The 18156-nt window shown below is 40.8% G+C and overlaps 1 protein-coding gene across 2 annotated transcripts in view; it reads left to right on the top strand.

The window, feature by feature from the left end:
• The window catches only part of MGAT4B (alpha-1,3-mannosyl-glycoprotein 4-beta-N-acetylglucosaminyltransferase B), a 75290-nt gene that overhangs the window by 18366 nt on the left and 38768 nt on the right, over window positions 1–18156 (top strand). Inside the window, exon 1 of one of the 2 annotated variants that reach the window (XM_053376978.1) lies at window positions 4932–5169. The exons of the other annotated variant lie outside the window; for it this stretch is intronic. Coding sequence (XP_053232953.1) covers window positions 4947–5169 — 223 coding nt within the window. The 5' untranslated portion in view covers window positions 4932–4946. Of the gene's footprint in view, window positions 1–4931; window positions 5170–18156 lie in introns of those variants that run through there. 2 annotated transcript variants of the gene reach the window in all.

Genomic DNA, 18156 nt, shown 5'->3' with positions numbered 1-18156 from the left:
TCCCTGCTGGATCCTGTGTCTTGGCCACACATTATGATAACACTCTCTCCGCCAGTTTTATCTATGGTGTTTATTATTTATTTATTTATTAGATTTTTTTTGTTCTGCCCTGCTTTTAAGTATCTCAGGGAGGTATTCATACAGTTTCACCCATCCATTTTATTTGCACAGCAATCCTGTGAGGATAGGCCAAGAGATCGTGAGTGTCTCAAGATCAGCCAGTGGCTGAGCTTAATAGTGAAGAAGAAATTTGAACCCGAGTTTCCCTGTTCTCAGTCTGACACTGTAACTACTATGCTGGTTCTCCCCCTTCCCTCTTATTTGACAGCAGTAAGCCTATTTCCCGATCTTCTGCCTTACATAAGCCTGCTTTTAAAATAATGCGTAACTCTGTAATCTACTGCAATCTTATGTGCTATTAAAACAGTTGTTGTAACAGAAATTAATTAAAGATATTAATGTCTTTAAAACCAGGGTTGGTATCTGCAGATTGATAAAGCCTGCCTTGTTATGTGCCATTCTGTTATGTACCTACTTCTTAGACCACCCACTTTTTGTTTTTTGTCTGGCATCATCTGAATGCAGGTCACTTGACTAAAAAAAGAAAAGAAAATAGTGATAGCAAAGCCAATTTTAGCAAAAAGATTGAGGTTTGTTGAATGAGGAAAATGAAGCCAGTTTAGTAGGTGAATAACTTCTGTATAAGATATTTTTTGTGCCACTTAAATAAGACCTCTGAGGGATGTGCTTCCTATAATTAAATACTAAATTGTGTCATCACCAGGTTCCCCTCCACAAAGCCCTGCAGTTAAAATGAAACCCAGGGCATTTGCTGACAGTTTTGTTAATAGGGATATCTAGGTTCTATACCTTTCAATATAGTGAAAAATTTAAGTGCCTGTTGAATTACTAACACACCTTGAAGGTTATATTGATTTCAAATTGACTTGTGGGCTGTTGTAGAGAAATCTATGGGAGGACTGCTTACATGGTGTCCATAGGAATTTTAGTGCTTATTTCAGGAGTGTCTAAAGAAACATTCACTGCTTGTGTGGGAGGGGGGAGGAAAAGCTGTGCTAACAGTTTTACAAGTAATATTGCAGCTTTCTTTAGTGAAAGGTGAAAGGAACCCCTACTGGAGGATTTAAGGATAATTGGCACCTGTTATCACTCTCACTCTCTCCTTTCTTTATAGGCTAGCGTAAATCCCGCTATGTAAGACAACTCTCCCACTCTCCCACGGCTACAATTACAGTGTTGTAATGTATACTTGTTAAATGGCTTGCACATATTAATGTGAGATATCTTAGATGCACAATATACATGAAAAACAAATGTGTGTGGTGTTTTTTTGTAATGGAAAGTACCCTTGGAAGGTTGTGGTGATGGGTGGAAAAGTGGTGGTAAAAGTCCTATTGTGTTTGTGGATAATCCTAGATAAATGGCAAAGTTGCAGCCAAAACCTCCCCACTTCCAAAACAGCAGCAGCAGCAGCAGCAACAACAACAACAACAACAACAACAAAAATCACCCCTGTGTTTTCCTTATGAAGAAGTTCCAAAAGCATGTTTATAAGAATCCCAGAATTCTGGAATCCCGTGGGAGGGGGGGGACATAAAGGTACATTTAGGATTAAAAGGATTAGTAGGAGAAAGCAAACAAACATCCTTACCAGTCTTCCACTCAAAACCTTTTACTGTATCTGCTTTTCATTTTAAAAAAACAAAAACCTTTTGGGGTTTCATCACCAGCATCTGTGTGTAACATATAACTTGGTCCTTAAGTATATAACTTCTCTCCTTGCTTGAGAGGCTCAACCAAGTATATTCTCCATTTGCCCACACTCTTTGGCAGTGTTCCTGTCCAAGCCCCACTTACGTGAGCAGAGGTTGTATGGCAGCGTATCTGGTGGGCTGCTTTCCTTGTCAGTTGCTACATATTTGATAGGTTTGCAGGATTAAGCAAATAAAATGAGATTTGTTTTGCAGTTAATTAATAGATCATGTTACACGTTCCATGTAACAGGAAAGTGCAGAGGGATAAGCTTCTGATAAAATTCCTAGATGGGAAAAGAGAGGCGTTCTCTTACTCTAGCCCCACTTTCCCGCTTAAGGGGCTTTAATTGGGATTTGAATTAAAATGAGCCAAACATTGCAAACATGACTGTAGAACACCTGTGAGAGGGTCAGATGGTATCGCAAAATGTATTTCTGACCCCAAACCGTTGTCTGGAAAAATAATTCAGAGGTTGGCCATCCCAGATTTATACTGTAGTCCTTGCCTTTAAGTTTCACCATTTTTTCTCCTCCCTCTTGTATATGATGATGCTTGTAAATATTAGGGAGCATTTGTTAGGCCCATTTTAATCATGGGTATACATTGAAGGCCATAAACTGGCCACTGTTTTATCTGCCTTTTCTAAATTCAGCTGTAGAGTCCTTTTCTTATTTATTGATAATAAATAAATACAGCGCTTTTCTCTGTCATGTGATAGGGAAGCTTTTGAGCAGAAGGCATTACAGTCTAGCCCTAGAAAGTGTGTAATCTTCATTTGATACAACAGTATAGAGATAATTCCAATCGGGATTGAAGCTACAAGGACAAATAATGCTTGCGCAATCCGCTTATGGTATTCCCAGACATGGATGAAAACTACTAATGGAATAAAGAAGGATCCAGATAATTATCTCAGCTGCATTAACTATCCATCCTTTCAGTAGGTTACTCTTGCTTTTGACACAGTTTCCACAGTCTGGAGTGCTAAACCTGCCTAGATACTTTCAAAATGTAACTGGTTATCTCTTTTTTGAATCATGGAATGGTATTTCAGGAATTGTATTTCTCTTTTGCATATTCAGAAGCCTCCACGACTATCTGGCCCCTCTGCTGCTGTCACCTACAAGCCACCCTGTCTGCTGCTGCAGTGTTAACCATTTATTTGCAGGGGGGTTTTCTACTTCTGTGTGCTTATGGTGTTTGCGCCCTTTCTCTCTTATAGAATCATAGACCATAGACTTGGAAGGGACGCTGAGGCACATATAGTCCAACCCCATGCAATGCAGGAATGTGCAACTGTCCCTTACTGGGATTTAACCTGCAATCTTGGCATTATCAGCAGCACGCTCTAACCAACTGAGCTATCTTACTAGTTATGTCTCAGTTTGTAAGGAAGGGTAGAAGAGTAGGTAGTAGGAACTGCATGGTATTTTCTAAAGAGTGGCAGATTCAAGTTTACTAAATATATGGGTTCAAACCTCCCACTCAACAATCAGCTCAGTTCAGTTAACATGAACTTGGTCTACTCCAATCTTTTAGCCTAACCTACCTCACAAGCTAGGCTGTACACCATACAAGGAGTACACCATCCATGCCACCCTTTAGGGAAAGGTTAGTATAAAAATCAATAATAATAATAATATCTTTAAAACTGTGTACTAAGGGAATTGTCATGCATCTAATCATAGACTTGCTAGCTAAGATTATAGTTTCCTGCTTTTCACCTAAGGTTCAAGTGCTCTGGTATTGGGATACACAAAGAGAGAAGCTGATAATGGCCTAGTTTGCACGGCATAGTAAACCAAACTATAACTTAGTGGGATTTTGTGAATGTATGGCTCTCAGAGAGGAGCTGCTGGCCACTTTGCTCCTCCCTTCTCCTTTCTGCTGCCATCCTGTGCTGAGACATGAAGGTTTGTTTTTGGCTACAGCTCATAGTTACTGAAGAGAGAGCTTAGCCGCAAGTCCTGGTGTGCATAGCACACTAAGCCAAACCTTGGCTCAGCGCATGGCAGTGTAGGAGCAAAAGGACCAGGGTTGCACACTTCTCTCCAGGAGTATGTGCAGTCCAGGAGTAAGTTGTAGTTTGGTTTACCGTGTGATATGAGCCAGGCCAATGTGACCCACAAATCATTTGACTATGCAGACAAAAGCTGATTTACAGCCTTTAGCAATTTAAGATTGCAGTCCTTTGAAAAGGTACATGAGAATAAGTCCCTTTGGAGAATACGTGCATAGAATAGGCTGCATGGTGACTGGAATTCACAACTGCTGAGAATCTGTCTAATAATGTGTCATTTCTGGCTTCTCTAGAGACTCAGCATCCCGCAATCAATCCGTGCACATTTACTCTTAAAAACCCTTTTTGTAGATAACTTTGGGTGCAGAAACCCATATTGGGCATCTCTAATTAAAATGCAACCTGGGAGAGATCTAAATACAAATGCTGCATTAGAACTGCATGCAGCAGAACTGTCATAAACCTTTATGAATGTGACTTAATCTACAACTGTCCTTTAGGTTTGGAGACCTAGCATTCAGAAAAGAACAAATGATTGTGGATGCATCAAAGGGAGTCGTTTTAATAGGCAAAATCTGTATCTTGTCCCACTTTGCAATGGGAAGCAAAGTTACAGCTGAGTTATGCTGGGCATGTATAGCCAGAAGTGACTCATGGTTGTAAGGGAAACAGAAGTCTGGCCTCCTTCCATGTGGCTCTGCTTCCCTATTCATGCTGGTGGGTTTGGGGGAGGTGGTTTTTCTACGTGGAGGCAGAATTTCTACCCAGAACCACACATTACTGGCAGTGAGATCATTACAGAATATAACACAGAGGCAAGGAATCGTTTCAACCCACCAGTATGATATAATGGAAATAACGTCAGAGTTCAGATCCTGTGTTCACCCATGAAGCTGACACCTTCCTCTCTCTCCCCTGCCACTCTGGTTGCTCTGCTCCCTGTTCTGCCCCAAGCTTACCAAATGGTGTTGGGAAGGGTTTCCTTTTTATTGTTTGTGTTGTTTTTCCATGCAGTACATTGCTGCCATGTTACTTACAAGGAAGAGTAATAAACCCTTTCCTGACACTGCTTGGTGAGTGTGGAGGAGAGAACAGTGGGCAGATGCTGAGCTTACTCCGTTCTCTCCCCACCGACCCACCCAACCTGGTGATGTTGGGAAGAGCAGGGACTCTGTTTTGTTCCTCTGATCTCTTGGAAAAGGTAAGTCGAGAAGTATTACTGGGAGCAGAGCAGCTGAGAGCCAGCTCCAGTCATGAGTTCTCACTCCCATCTTCATTTTCCAGAGCATTGGTGGGCCCCAGATGGGAGTCCAGAGGCACCTTGGGCAAACACAGACGGTTGTGGCATCTTTGCCCTGGCTTCCTGCAACAAAGTAATTTCTCTCACATTTTTAAATTGGATGTTGCCACCTGCCTTTCCTACTCATTTGGGTGATGCTTGGGCTGGCATGGCCCTAGACCTCTGCCACAAAGCCCAGGGCTAACAGCATCACTGCTCTTCCCTCTTCCAACCCATCCCCACCCCCACGTACTGGATTTATGAATCTAATTGCTTTGTTTCTCTTTTGCTGCAACCAACACATGATTTTGACCTGAGGGTCAATCTCTGCATCCTCCTTACATGAGCAAAGAATGAACAAATATTTCCCTAACAAAACCTATTTATCAAAAAGTGAGAGCATGGCACAAACATACTGGAGGACTGTGCCAATGTCCAAAATATTTCTGCTTAACAATTAATCTGAATGAGCTCTTGTATAAAACCAGAGAAAGCAATATAAAATACATCCAGATGGGATGAATAAAAAGGCTGGCAGAATTATGATTGTGAATTCGTACAAGACAGCTTCCAGCAGAGATCCTATTTGTACTCGGTAAATCTCAGAAATATATTAGTAGACATACTAGCAGGGATAAAAAGACAAGGTACCTAGAATTTGGTATTAGTGGGATAGATATAGAAATGGTAGCGATGTCATTTACCTGGAGTGGCTTGTCAAAATCAACATGTAATTTTATTTCAGGCCTAGCTTCATTGGTTTCCTTGGCTATATTCCTGAGCTCATTTATGCATCCATGGTTCCATTTCCAGAGAAGTAGCCGTTTTAGTCAGTCGCAACAAGGACAAAAAAACCCATCTTGTGTCATCTTACAAATGTAATGAGTCTATCATGGCATTAGCATTTGTAGACCAGAGCCCCCTTTATCAGACATACAAAGTGAAATTCTAAATTGGCCATTTTATATTCATTCATGGTGGGATGCAGTGGATTGTTAATCTTTAAGATGCTGCAGGACTTTTGTCATTCTAATAGAAAACAATAGAACACAAGAGTTTATAATTGGACTGGAATACTTGTTTTAAATAAATGCTGAGCTTTCTTACACACTTGGTTGTATGAAACACTTATCTTGAGCTTTTTTTTTTTTACTAGAAACTGCTCATATTTTGCATGCTATTTTTCAGACTAATAAAAGTAGGATTTTAGAAATGTTGGGGAGATTTTTCAAGCTATAGGGAAATTCTCATAAGGGTTGTCATAAAGCTGCACAAAACACAAGCAAAATGCTGTTCACTGAACAAAGCATAGAAACAAGAGTACCAGCATCTATACATTCTACCTGTTCACCCTTTTTTTTAATAGTGCTGAGCTTAAACATTTTAAACATCTTATTATATAACATCTCTTAGATGCAGCTAATCTGGATATACAGTTTGAGGCATTTGGGGATATGTATCATAGTCTGAAAGTGCTAATTTTAGTGTTCTATAAAAGTGCTTCCTAATCTGTGGCAAAGAAACATTTGGCCTGACCACTTCCATGTGAGAATGGGAAGTATCAGTTTCTTTTCTAGTCAGGCGGTTGGAATCGCATGCATGAAATCACGTGAATTCCTGTAGGACTTCATAATTGGATGAAGTCTTAAGATACTCAAGATTCAAAGGGAATAGATTGCATGGCTATGAGCTGGGAGATGGGTGGGTTATTGTTCCTGTTGTTGCTTTTGCTTCTAGGTCTGTCATAGGTTTGGCCTTGCTCTCTCACTTTATCTGCAGAACAGAGCAAAACCTTTTAATGTATCTTATCCAAATAGATGTGACCCTTATAAAGGAGCTGGGGTTGTATCCAGTGATAACCCTACTCAGAGCAGACTCATTGAAATGGATGGATATGATTAATTTAGGTCCGTTAATTTTAATGGCTTTACTTTGTTGAACTTAATTGGAAACAGCCTATTGTGCTAAACTTGCCACCTGTTTTGAGACCCAGAATCCATCTTCCATTTTAGGCAACTTTTAATAGAAACCCTCTTTCTAATGCATTGTTTTGATTCTCTTATGCAATTTGGCAGCATCAGGGTGGTTGGTTGGTTGGTTTGTTTGCTTGCTTGCTTGCTTGCTTGCTTTTCTTGTATTTACTGAAAGCAGGGATGGGGAAATGCACCTAATTGTGGTACCCTGAAATCACCACAACACCTGCATAGGCTGGTCAGTTGCAGCACCCAGATGTCTGTGCCTTTTAGACATATTTTTAGTGTGCTGTGTGGTTAGGATTCATTCTGTATCTGAAATAGAGATGACATTTACTGGATTAGAAGAAGCTGTGTGCTGAATATCATGGTCAGCAGAAACAACACAAGGCCTCTGGGGAAAGCAAATGGGGGGCTATCCTCAGAGGAATGATAAAAGCTTATAGGACTCCCTAGAGGGAGGCATTAGCGTCTGGTTGTGGCAAGGTTTTGCTGAGGCACTTTGACAGCAAGGACTCTTTATAGCTAACTAGATCTCCTGCAACAGGGCTATTGATTTTAGATGCAGCCCGCATTGTGGTAGCTGTCCTGTTGGACAGCTGTTACTTGAAAGCCTCTGTTAACTTTCAGTTCACTCCAAGGTTATGGTAAACAAGCTTATTATTGTGGCTTTGTAAAACATAGAGGGATTAAGGTACATAAAGAGATAGTTATAGGTTGCAGAAAAACCTTCAGTTGGCAGAGGTACAGCATGTGAATTTCAGGTGTTTTGCAGGATTTATTTGTTGTTTCTATTTACAACCTTGCCTTTGCGCTACTCACAAGTACAACCTTGCAGATGTTTGTGGCCTGGCACTGTGAATGGACACCTCTTGTAGGGACTTACCAGTGAACTGGCACCATGCATCTGATACTTGGAAGACAACACTATCGGCTTCATGCTCAATGAGGGCTCTTCCCATCTCTGTAATTCTAACAGCATTTTTTTGTCTGCCACTCCCCTTTTCTTAATGACATTGTTTTTGGTTGCTTTTCTGTATGTGTATGCAGAAGGCCTACAGAAACTATTAATTCAAAAGAGTAAAACAGATTCATTCCAGGCAGTGCTGTCAGATTTGCAGGGGAAACTAATTGGGAACACAAATAACTAGTTTTGCCTAGATTTAGTTTTTATAATAACAAGGGGGTGGGAGCTAAAAGTTGCAGGGCAAAAACCTCTATACAGGAGTTGTTATTGTTAAAAGTAAAGAAGACTATTTGTTCTTCTAGAATCATAGAATCTTAGGGTTGGAAGGGACCCCAGGTTCATCTAGTCCAACCCCCTGCAATGCATCTAAAGCATCGATGACAGAAGCTGCTTGTGCATAATTATTTGACTTGTCGTGCTGCTTTCTGTAACCTTGACTGCAAATTATAGTACCTTTATACTAGTGAACTACCTTCCCCGATATTGACTTGGGTTTTATTCTAGGTGATGGGCAAACATTGTGGCACAGCAGCATATAATCCACTAGCAGCATACTATATTGAATCTGCATGTAATCAATGTAGAGAGCCAAGCTTGTAGGGAAGTACCACTGTTTTCCACTTGATTTAAAACAAAGATACAACTGGTTCTTCCACCCCTAGGATGATGCATATCCTGCCAGGTTTAGAGGAGGTTTACCCATTTCTGAAAGAGCATCACCAGCCAGTTGCCTCTGTGGCAACACATCTGTTCTTCACCAACTCTTTAGACATAATGCCTAAGAGACATGGCCAGGCCTGATTTGACAAGTTCCGCGGTTCCTTCTACTACAGATGACAGTCTTCCAGATACAATAACACAGATTTGTTGGGGACTCACAGGCATAATCCACCCCAGCTCCCAAATCTTATAACATGTCTGAAGAAGTCTAAAAGAGACTGGACATCTGTGATTAATATTTTGTATGATTTTGCTTGTTTTTGCTAATTACTAGCTTCCTGGGCTGTTTTGAAGATCAGAAAAGTATTGCTATGGGATGAAAGGCTTAAAGAACTTCACCAGAACAGCACTTTCTGCAGTCTTCAACTTAAAAAAAACCCAATATGAATAAATTATATTTATTTTCTGCTGATGCACATTTAGCTTGACTCAGTGTTGGGCTCCATCCTGACGAAACACAATTTCCCCAATCTGCATTTGCTGAAATGTAGGGACTCATTTGCACCGGAGGGTTAGCAGAGATAGTGGTTCTTAACTTCTTCTATTCCTGTCAATTATCTATTGTAAATCCACCCATTAGACATTTCCCCAGCTGGACTTAATTCTGGTCTTGGAGCCTAGCTATTGATCAGTACAGAAACCCAGGGCGCATTTGCAGGAAAGCATTGGTGGGTAAGGAAAAGTAAGGAAACACCATCCTTTCATCTGTTGACTCTCCTTTATGAGGGAAACAAGTCTCACTCCAGCATCAGGTTCATTGTGAGAGACACACAAAGATGTCCATCCCTTTGATGTCTTTGCTCTAAAGTCTCTGACTTGCAAGTAGCAAATTGTAAGGAAGAGGACAGGGTTGGGGTTCACATAGCTGAGCTGATCACAATGCTGAAATGAGCACATACTGCCATCCTAGGCTATGGAAAGGTAGCACAGTGTCTCAGTATTTTGGATGGCACAGAAATGCAAATCCATGACTAAATGGGAGCAATATCATACATATGTTACCTGAGCTGTTAGCATCTGTCTACAGCTGTCTGCACTCTGATTTGGGCATTGAAGCTCATAATTGCAAGTTTAGGAAGCTGCCTTTTCATCTCTTCTCCTCCAATCCTGGAATGCCTTTGGTCTCCAAATTCCTCAGCCATTCCGATTTGCCAAGTGGATGGACAGGAAAGAAGGGAAGGCTTAAGTGCATGGAGTGTGAGCATCAGATGTGCTGCAGAAGCTTCCTTAGTTCCCAAAATGAATGCCACATTAATGCCCCACTCCACCCAGAAACACTTTCATGCTGTCTTTGGTTTCTAAACATACAACACTTAGGCCAAAGAATTTAAAATAGTTCTCTCTACTTAAAAACCTTAATTGCTGACACACTGGCTCTTCCATTTAATGCCTCCTCCCTTAGGTTTTGTGGTCTGATTTGAGGTTGGGGTGGAGGCAGTGGCTATTAAAACTCTGATGGCGGTGTTTTGTTTTAAAGACCGTGTTTTGAGACATCATGTTCTTGTTTGGCTGGAGGCTGAAATACCAGCTGAGGTTTTTGGTTTGTGAAGCAGGTTTGCATTTTGGAAGTTAGTGTTCACAGCAGGCGGGCAAGAAGCAATGGGGGGGGGGCTGACACTGCTTTGGTGCTAGTGCAACCTATTTATTTAGTGCATATAAGTCCTGCAAGTTTTCAGTGATTTACTCCCATGAGGAAACAGGTGTTCTCTTGAAAGTGGGGAGATGAAACAATCCTTGCAGCTTCAGACTGCTTTTGGAACTTTCCTGCTGGTTTTGCTTAGGTAGTTGTTCCCTTCCAAACAATCTCTTGCTGCACTGCCTCCGACACTACCTGTTAACATACCCCCAAGGCTCCTTGCAGCCTTCTATATTTATTGGAAATCCTTATTATAGCATGTGGGTTACAGTAGTTACCCCACTGTAGTGCTGCCAAGAAGCTTTCCTTTACTGCAAAGGAATCTTATTGCACAATGACTTCAACACATTTTCCTATCTATGGTTAATCTGTAAAGTGGAAAGTTTCCCTCTCATGAAACTAATAGAAAATGTTCACAGAAATTCTGTGAGTTGGCCTATTTGAGTTGACCTATTAAAGAAAGCAAAGTGAAGAAGAGGCAGAAATGCATTCAGCTCCTCTAGGTTTGATTGGTAATAAGAGCCCGCATTTACTGCACCCATGCCATTATTTCCTCTTGCTCTTGTTAATTTCCATAGAGTTCGTTTTTATTAGAAGGCCTGCTTTCATGCTTGTTTATAATCCCTTCCAACTGTTCTTCTCTCTTGTCTTCCCCCACCCCTTGTAAAATCCATTTCCATAATGCTACTGGGTATTACACAGATTTGCAGAAGCTCTTAATGCTGATGATGTGGGTGAGAATTTGCATGCCCACTTGGTACATATTTAGACTCAGAATTAACGCAAATGGCTATATTTCTTACTCTTGCCAATAAAATATCCTGAACAAAGGAAAAATCAGAAATCATAATGGAGCTCATTTATTGATTTGCAAACTCTAAGCACCACAGAGACATTATGTCCCTGGACTTATTGGTGCAGAAAAGTTAATCACTCCAAATTGCTAAGACTTTTATTATCTTGGCCACGTTCCAGGGAGCTGCTTCTTTTAGGTGTGTCCTTGTGTACAACTAGAGGGGTTTTTTATTCTGTTTTATTTGGACAGCAAACATTCATGTGCTTTTAAGGCTTTCCTGAGTTTCAAAAGCAGCTTGCTACACTAACAGAGCTGCTTTTTAAGGAATCGAGATAAAAGTCCTGTTTTTTCTGATTTTAAGAAATACAGATTCAAAGCCACATGGGCATGTGTAGCTAATTTTGTCGTTCTCTAGATTATGTGTGGGGGGTTTTTTCTTATTCTGTAACATAAAGTTACTCTTGCAAACCATTTAACAGATTTGGTTGGCTCAGACAGCTACAGCTTAAAAGGTGTTGGCACCTATCAGCTTGATCAGTTTTTTTTGTTTTGCTATATAACTTCAGTTATTTGTCCTGATGAAATATGTAAAGTGGGGTAAAGGAAGAGCAGGGTCAACCCTTGCTGTTGTGCAGTACCCTCCATCCCCCCAAACCCCTCAAGTTTGACTTTCAGAGCATTTGAACTTGGATTCCTCTAATCTTGATATTGAGCTTTTGAAGAAGCTTTTTCAAATGCTTCTCCAAATGCCCAAGGACTAAAAAATGACTCATTTATTGAAACCTTAACATTGCATAACTTTAGTGAGTTCTTTTTGGGGAGCAGAAAGTGCCAAATATTTAAGAAAAAGAAAAGTGTTACCTTAATTCTACCCTCAGTGTTAACTTAATTCTACTTCCATATGAAAGTTTATTTCATTTTTAACCTGGAATCTGAAAGCACAAATGATATGAGAAATGTTATTTAAAAGTCTAGTTTTTTTAAAAATGTGTTTTATAAACACACACAGCTGCAGTCAATATTGATGCAAGTTTTGAAAAGACTATTGTAATCAGTTAGGAGTGCTCTTTGTTCAGATGAAGGAGTGCTTCACCTAATGAGACTGTCTGATTTCCTACATGACTTTTGCTGTTATATAGGAAATTTATGTGCATGCTGTCAGTATAATGAGCACACGTCTCTCTCACTTCAGTGCAAACAGCAGAAAACCCTTTGTGTGCTAATTGTATGTGACAGGGAATGTATAACTTCCGACACAAAAGCAATATCAGCATGCATATATGTGTGTGTGTTTGTGTACACACACACACACACACACACACACACACACATACACACAATATTATCTCTTGCCCTTCTACTGCCTATGTACTACTGAGGGGGCTATCAACAATTAAAAATCACAATATCATGTTTAAAAGATACATTTAGATAAAAAATACAATAAAAATACAACAAAGGCAGGGACTGCCGATAAAACACAACCTCTGAATAAAACACCAGGCATTTAGCTGGCAAAAGCCTTCCAGAATAGAAGTGTCTTCACCAATCAGAAAGTATAACAACTTCTGCCTTGTGCGAAATGGCCCTGAGATGGTGGCTCTGCAGTTACTTGCGCTACTGAATTCTAGCCAGAGGCTTATGTGTCTGGTGAGACAGATGTTCCCATAGAATAAATCCATAGTTGTACAAGAAACTTGGTTATATCAAGGCTCTGTGGTTTCTTTCCTCCTTGGATATATTCAGATTCTGGCAAAACAATCTTTTAAAGTTGGCTGTGGCATCTACTGATCTTATTGGTGAAAAATTATATTGGTGAGTTTCATTCATTTTCTGTGCTTCAGTCGCACATTTGTACATGATAAAAGCTAGCTAGCTTGCTAGCTTAAAACCTGAAATTGTAAAATAATTTGTATTTGTATAGATGGGATTATTTGTCAATATTGCTGACCTTTATATATTGCAGTTATTTATTTATTTTTACAGAATTATCACCTTCTGAGGTAGTCTATTCCACTGTCAAACTGGTCTTACTGTCAGAAAGTTCTTCCTAATGTTTCGTCAGAATCTCATTTTCCTGTAATTTGGATCCATGGGTTCAGTTCCTAGTCTCTGGAGCAGTAGAAAAGCTTGCTTCATTTTTCACATGACAGCCCTTCAGATATTTGAAGGTGGCTATCATGCCACCTCCCAGTCTTTTTCTTCTCCAGATATCCAACTCCCTCAACAGTTCCTCATATGGCTTGGTTTCCACACCCTTCACCATCTTGGTCACCCTCCTCTGAGCATGTTCCAGCTTGTCAGTATTCTTTTTAAATTGTGGTGCCCAGAGCTGGCCACAGAACTCCAGGTACTATTACTTCCACTGATATGGGCACTATACTCATGTTGACTCATGTTGCAAGTTCACCGGAGTTTAAACAGGATTTGTGTAAGCAAGGAAAGCTCCTCTTGTAGCCATTCTTCAGTGAAGCAGGGCAATATGAGGACTTGCTTTGAGACAAGTTTCTAATAGTTCACCATCTTATACTGGGACATGAAAAGAGGACTTTTTTGCATGATTGTCACAGACGACAAAATACAGTGAAAGCAGGATTTATGGGCTTAACAAAACAGAACACAAAGTACAGGATACTGTTCATAGAGGAACAAAGGGGGAAATGCAATTACGTGCTGGTGATGGTAACATAACTAACAGATGCTTGCCAGCTGAAAACTAAAAGCTACCAGTCAATTATGCATGCAGTGCATAGTTGCCCACAAAGACCATCTGAAGCTGGGGGGAAAGTAGCTGCACCTAGTGGATTGGCCAAATCTCAGTGAAGCATAGAAAACACGGTTCTTTTCTATCTCAAGCCCTTTAGGGATTTTAGCACCTTCTTATAAGGGGCGCGGGTGGCGCTGTGGGTAAAACCTCAGTGCCTAGGGCTTGCTGATCATATGGTCGGCGGTTCGAATCCCCGCGGCGGGGTGAGCTCCCATCTTTCGGTCCCAGCTCCTGCCCACCTAGCAGTTCGAAAGCACCCCTATTTGCAAGTAGATAAATAGGTACCGCTTTATAGCGGGAAGGTAAACAGCGTTTCCATGTGCTGCGCTGGTGCTGGCTCACCAGAGCAGCTTTGTTACGCTGGCCACGTGACCCGGAAGTGTCTCCGGATAGCGCTGGCCCCCGGCCTCTTAAGTGAGATGGGCGCACAACCCTAGAGTCGGACACGACTGGCCCATATGGGCAGGGGTACCTTTACCTTTACCTTTTATGATGGTACTGGGTCGACTGTTTGGGCCAAATATTTTTCTGTGCTAGCAAATTTTAACATTTTTGGGTACTGTAAAATGTAAAAATTTAAACTCTGTTTTGTATCCCAAATATCATTTCTTGATCATGCACCAACTGTAGTCTTCCAGCTGGCTTCAAGAGCAGTTTATACTAAGCAGGTTTGCACAGTCCATGCTTAAAGCATGGAAGAAGAAAGTAGGCAAACTGTCCCCAACCCCATCCCCACTGACCCCCCTGGCTCATCACCCACTATCCCATCACACAGCCCAAAACTTCCAAATAAAAACTTGGCAAGCCAAAGGCCTGTACGGCCTAACACACTTCTATGAAAATAACAAACCCATATCAACACAAGACATACAATACAAACTAGGGGACACCCAAATACCCTAGCTAACACACCACCAACTACATGTCTTCCTAAACAACCCAGCAGTAAAAACAGCAGCCACTAGGCTCTTGACCACCTTTGAAAACCTTCTCCTGGCAGCAGAGGGACACAGCAAGGGGATGGTATCCACAATATACAAAATGCTGCTTCACAATCCCACAACCCCCCTCAACACATTCAAAAAAACAATGGGAGCATGAAATAAATCCTACCCAATGGACTAAATGGCTATGAAATAAATCCTACCCAATGGACTAAAATGTGGTCTAAACCTCCCTTAAATCCATCTCAGCCAAATGTAGAGAACTCTCTTTGAATCTTACTTATAGATAGCACCTAACAACATGGAAATTGTTGTTTTTGGTGAGGAGGAACCTCACCAAAATCCTGGAGAGGCTGTACGTCCACAGGCATGTAGCTCCACATGTGGTGGGATTGCCCCCAAATCCAACCCTTTTGGACAGCAGTCCTACAAGAAATATTCAAAATAACCAGGCACCCCAGAACTGGCCCTAGTGAATATTTTCCAAGTCACTCATTCACACTATAAAGAGCTTATAACCCGCCTACTCTCAGCAACCAGAAGCACTGTAGCTAGACACTGGAGAGACCTGTCAGGAGTGAACCTGGACCACTGGTACCAAATTGTACGTGAAACAGCATTACTAGAAAAGCTAACCAACAGACTGAAACTGACACAGAGACAAATAAAGGAGGAAGCCTTCACCCTGGTGTGGCTCCCCTTTCTTACACACGAAGCCGGACAAGACAACAACAAGAATCCATTGACAGCATACGAATCAATATGGCTAGCTTGGCCCAACAACCCCTCCCCCTCCTCACACACAAAAACACATCTCACTGCAGTCAACTAAAGGCAACCAAGCATGCCCTGAGCTCCCCGCTCAACATTCTCTCACTGCCCATGAAAACTAATAAATGAATAGAAATAGAACCTACCCAAGTGACACTGACACAAAAAACCTCACACATGCCCTAAATAAAAGAATGCAAGTTTACCACCCCTCCCTCTTCACACCAGTCTTCTACCCCAACCTTATGCTGCATGCAACATTTATGTTTCACATCGAATAAAACTGATCTGTAGAAAAGATGCTACAACCTGAAAATAGAGACAACGCACACACTTTTGTAACCTAAGAAAATCCTTAATTAAAAAAATAGCATAATAAATATGGAAAAATATCTACAATATATGTTTTGTTATTAGTGGTCAATGTACAGATATATGGGATCTGATATCCTGACACCACTGGTGGAGGAAGGGGTGTGTGGTGGGTGTGGTGCACCCTGGGTGTCATCCCTGAGGGGGGGTGACATCGCCAGGCCGCCCCCTGGGATGCTCGCCCCACCCCAGCAGATGGCTAGCCCTGTTCCTGGGTGCACTGCATGTGCTCTGCTCTGGGTGCCAGAGCAGCTAGCTCTGCCTCTGTCTGACACTGGCCAACTTTGCTTTGTTGTGGAATAATTATGGTGTTTTGCTACAGAAGCATTTCCATACAAGTTGTGTGCAAGTTGCTTCTAGCATCACTTATAAACTCAGAATAAGGCATAATTTACTGCCCATCAAGCTTGGAATGGCTATGGAACTAAGAGAAAATATAAACTTGGAAACTTGTCTATGAATTTTGTCGGTTATGATTGTACTTGTATGCCAAAGAATGCTAATTTCAAATCTTTATGTTTTCTCTTTCTGGCTAATTTGAATCTGCTCGGAAGACTCAAGTATCTTAGATGCTGTAACTGATTGGTAGGATCAGTATAATTACTGAACTTTTAAATTTACCTCTGCATTACCAAGAATTCAGATGGCACTGAATTATTAATCTGAGAGTATATACAAGTACTGAAAAATTTTTTGTGTGAGGAGGAATTATATCTGTTTAATACTTTCTAGTGTATGTTGATTAAGAGATTTTTTGAAATGATTGAATTGCACTTTTAAAAAATGTATTTTTGCTCATGGGAAATCGCAATTATAGATAAGTTGCAAAGGGAAGAATTTTTGCTTCTTTGAAAACCTTCCTTCTATTTTTAATGGTTGTCTGGTGAATTCATTAGTCTGCAGCATGCAAAGTGGTGTGCAGTAGTTTGCAAAAATAAAAATGCTTTCTGATCTGTACAGTAGCTTTTAAATAGAAGATTAGCAAGAATGTTAATTTTACATTAGTTAAGAAGCAGCTGAGAAGTGAGACTTTTAAACAAGTCACAAGTGTCAGCTCCTCATTTTAAAACTTTGCTCTAATTTGAAATTTGTGTAGAAAGTGGGATTTAAACCTTGCCTTTTCTTATATGTCTTTATTAAAAAGACTTTTCCTATGGTGTTGGTTAACTATAATTCATTGGGTTTAACCATCTCTTAAATATCTCTGGAATGCTTAATTAGATCCTACACACCTTCCTTCACCTCCAGCCCGAAGTAGCACTGGGTCCTCATCAGATTCACAACTCCACTCTTTTAGCAATTGCAGTGAGTCATGCTGAACACTTACTGTTTAAAATAGGACTATTACCATTGCACCATGCAGAATTGCTTATGTTCTCCTTTTTGGTAACCAACAGGCATTCATTAACTTAGGAATCCATCCTTTCTATTACGTTATTTTTAGATGTTGATTATCTGCCCCCCTTCCCCCATAATATGTTCTGTTGTTTATTCCCAGCATGTTTTATTCCCCAATCAAATGAGAACACAGAAACAAAAACAAAACTCCTGTTTTGTACAGAACAGAGAAAATGCTTAGAAAGCTTTTATTTGTGCTGCACGCCTTGAATAATTAGTCTGTTAATGAAGTAGCTGTGCCGGTGGGTGTGGGTGGGGGCTTAGAGCAAAAATCCACAGTAAAAGGGAGGAGAGCCTTAAACTGTGTGGATCTGCTTTCCTAATATTGGCCTAGTGAAGGCCTAAAGCTGTCAGACAATTGCTTAGGCTGGTGGTTGCCAAACTTCCCCCAACCCCACAAATGACTTGAAATTGCTAAGGGTCTTGGTGGAGCAGGTAATGGTTTTCCTGACTGTTGTAGCAATTGTAGTGCGCTGTGCTAGATGCTGTAGGATTTTTCATTGCTTTTCCCATACATGCTGTGGACCACCTGTATGAAGCTCATGGACCACAATTTGGGAACCCCTGGCTTAGGTTTGCCTTCTCCAGCCTGGTGTTGTTGGATTACAACTCCCATCAGCTCCAGCAAGCATAGCCAATGGTCAGGGATGGTGGGAGTATTTATTTTATTTAATTCACAAAAATTTTATACCACTTGATTGCAAGAAAAACCCTTAGCGGTTTATGAAAATATATAA

This window comes from Podarcis raffonei, chromosome 2 (assembly GCF_027172205.1).
Source record: "Podarcis raffonei isolate rPodRaf1 chromosome 2, rPodRaf1.pri, whole genome shotgun sequence".
In the NCBI taxonomy this organism is placed as follows: domain Eukaryota; kingdom Metazoa; phylum Chordata; class Lepidosauria; order Squamata; family Lacertidae; genus Podarcis; species Podarcis raffonei.
This window is presented reverse-complemented; position numbering and strand designations above follow the sequence as displayed.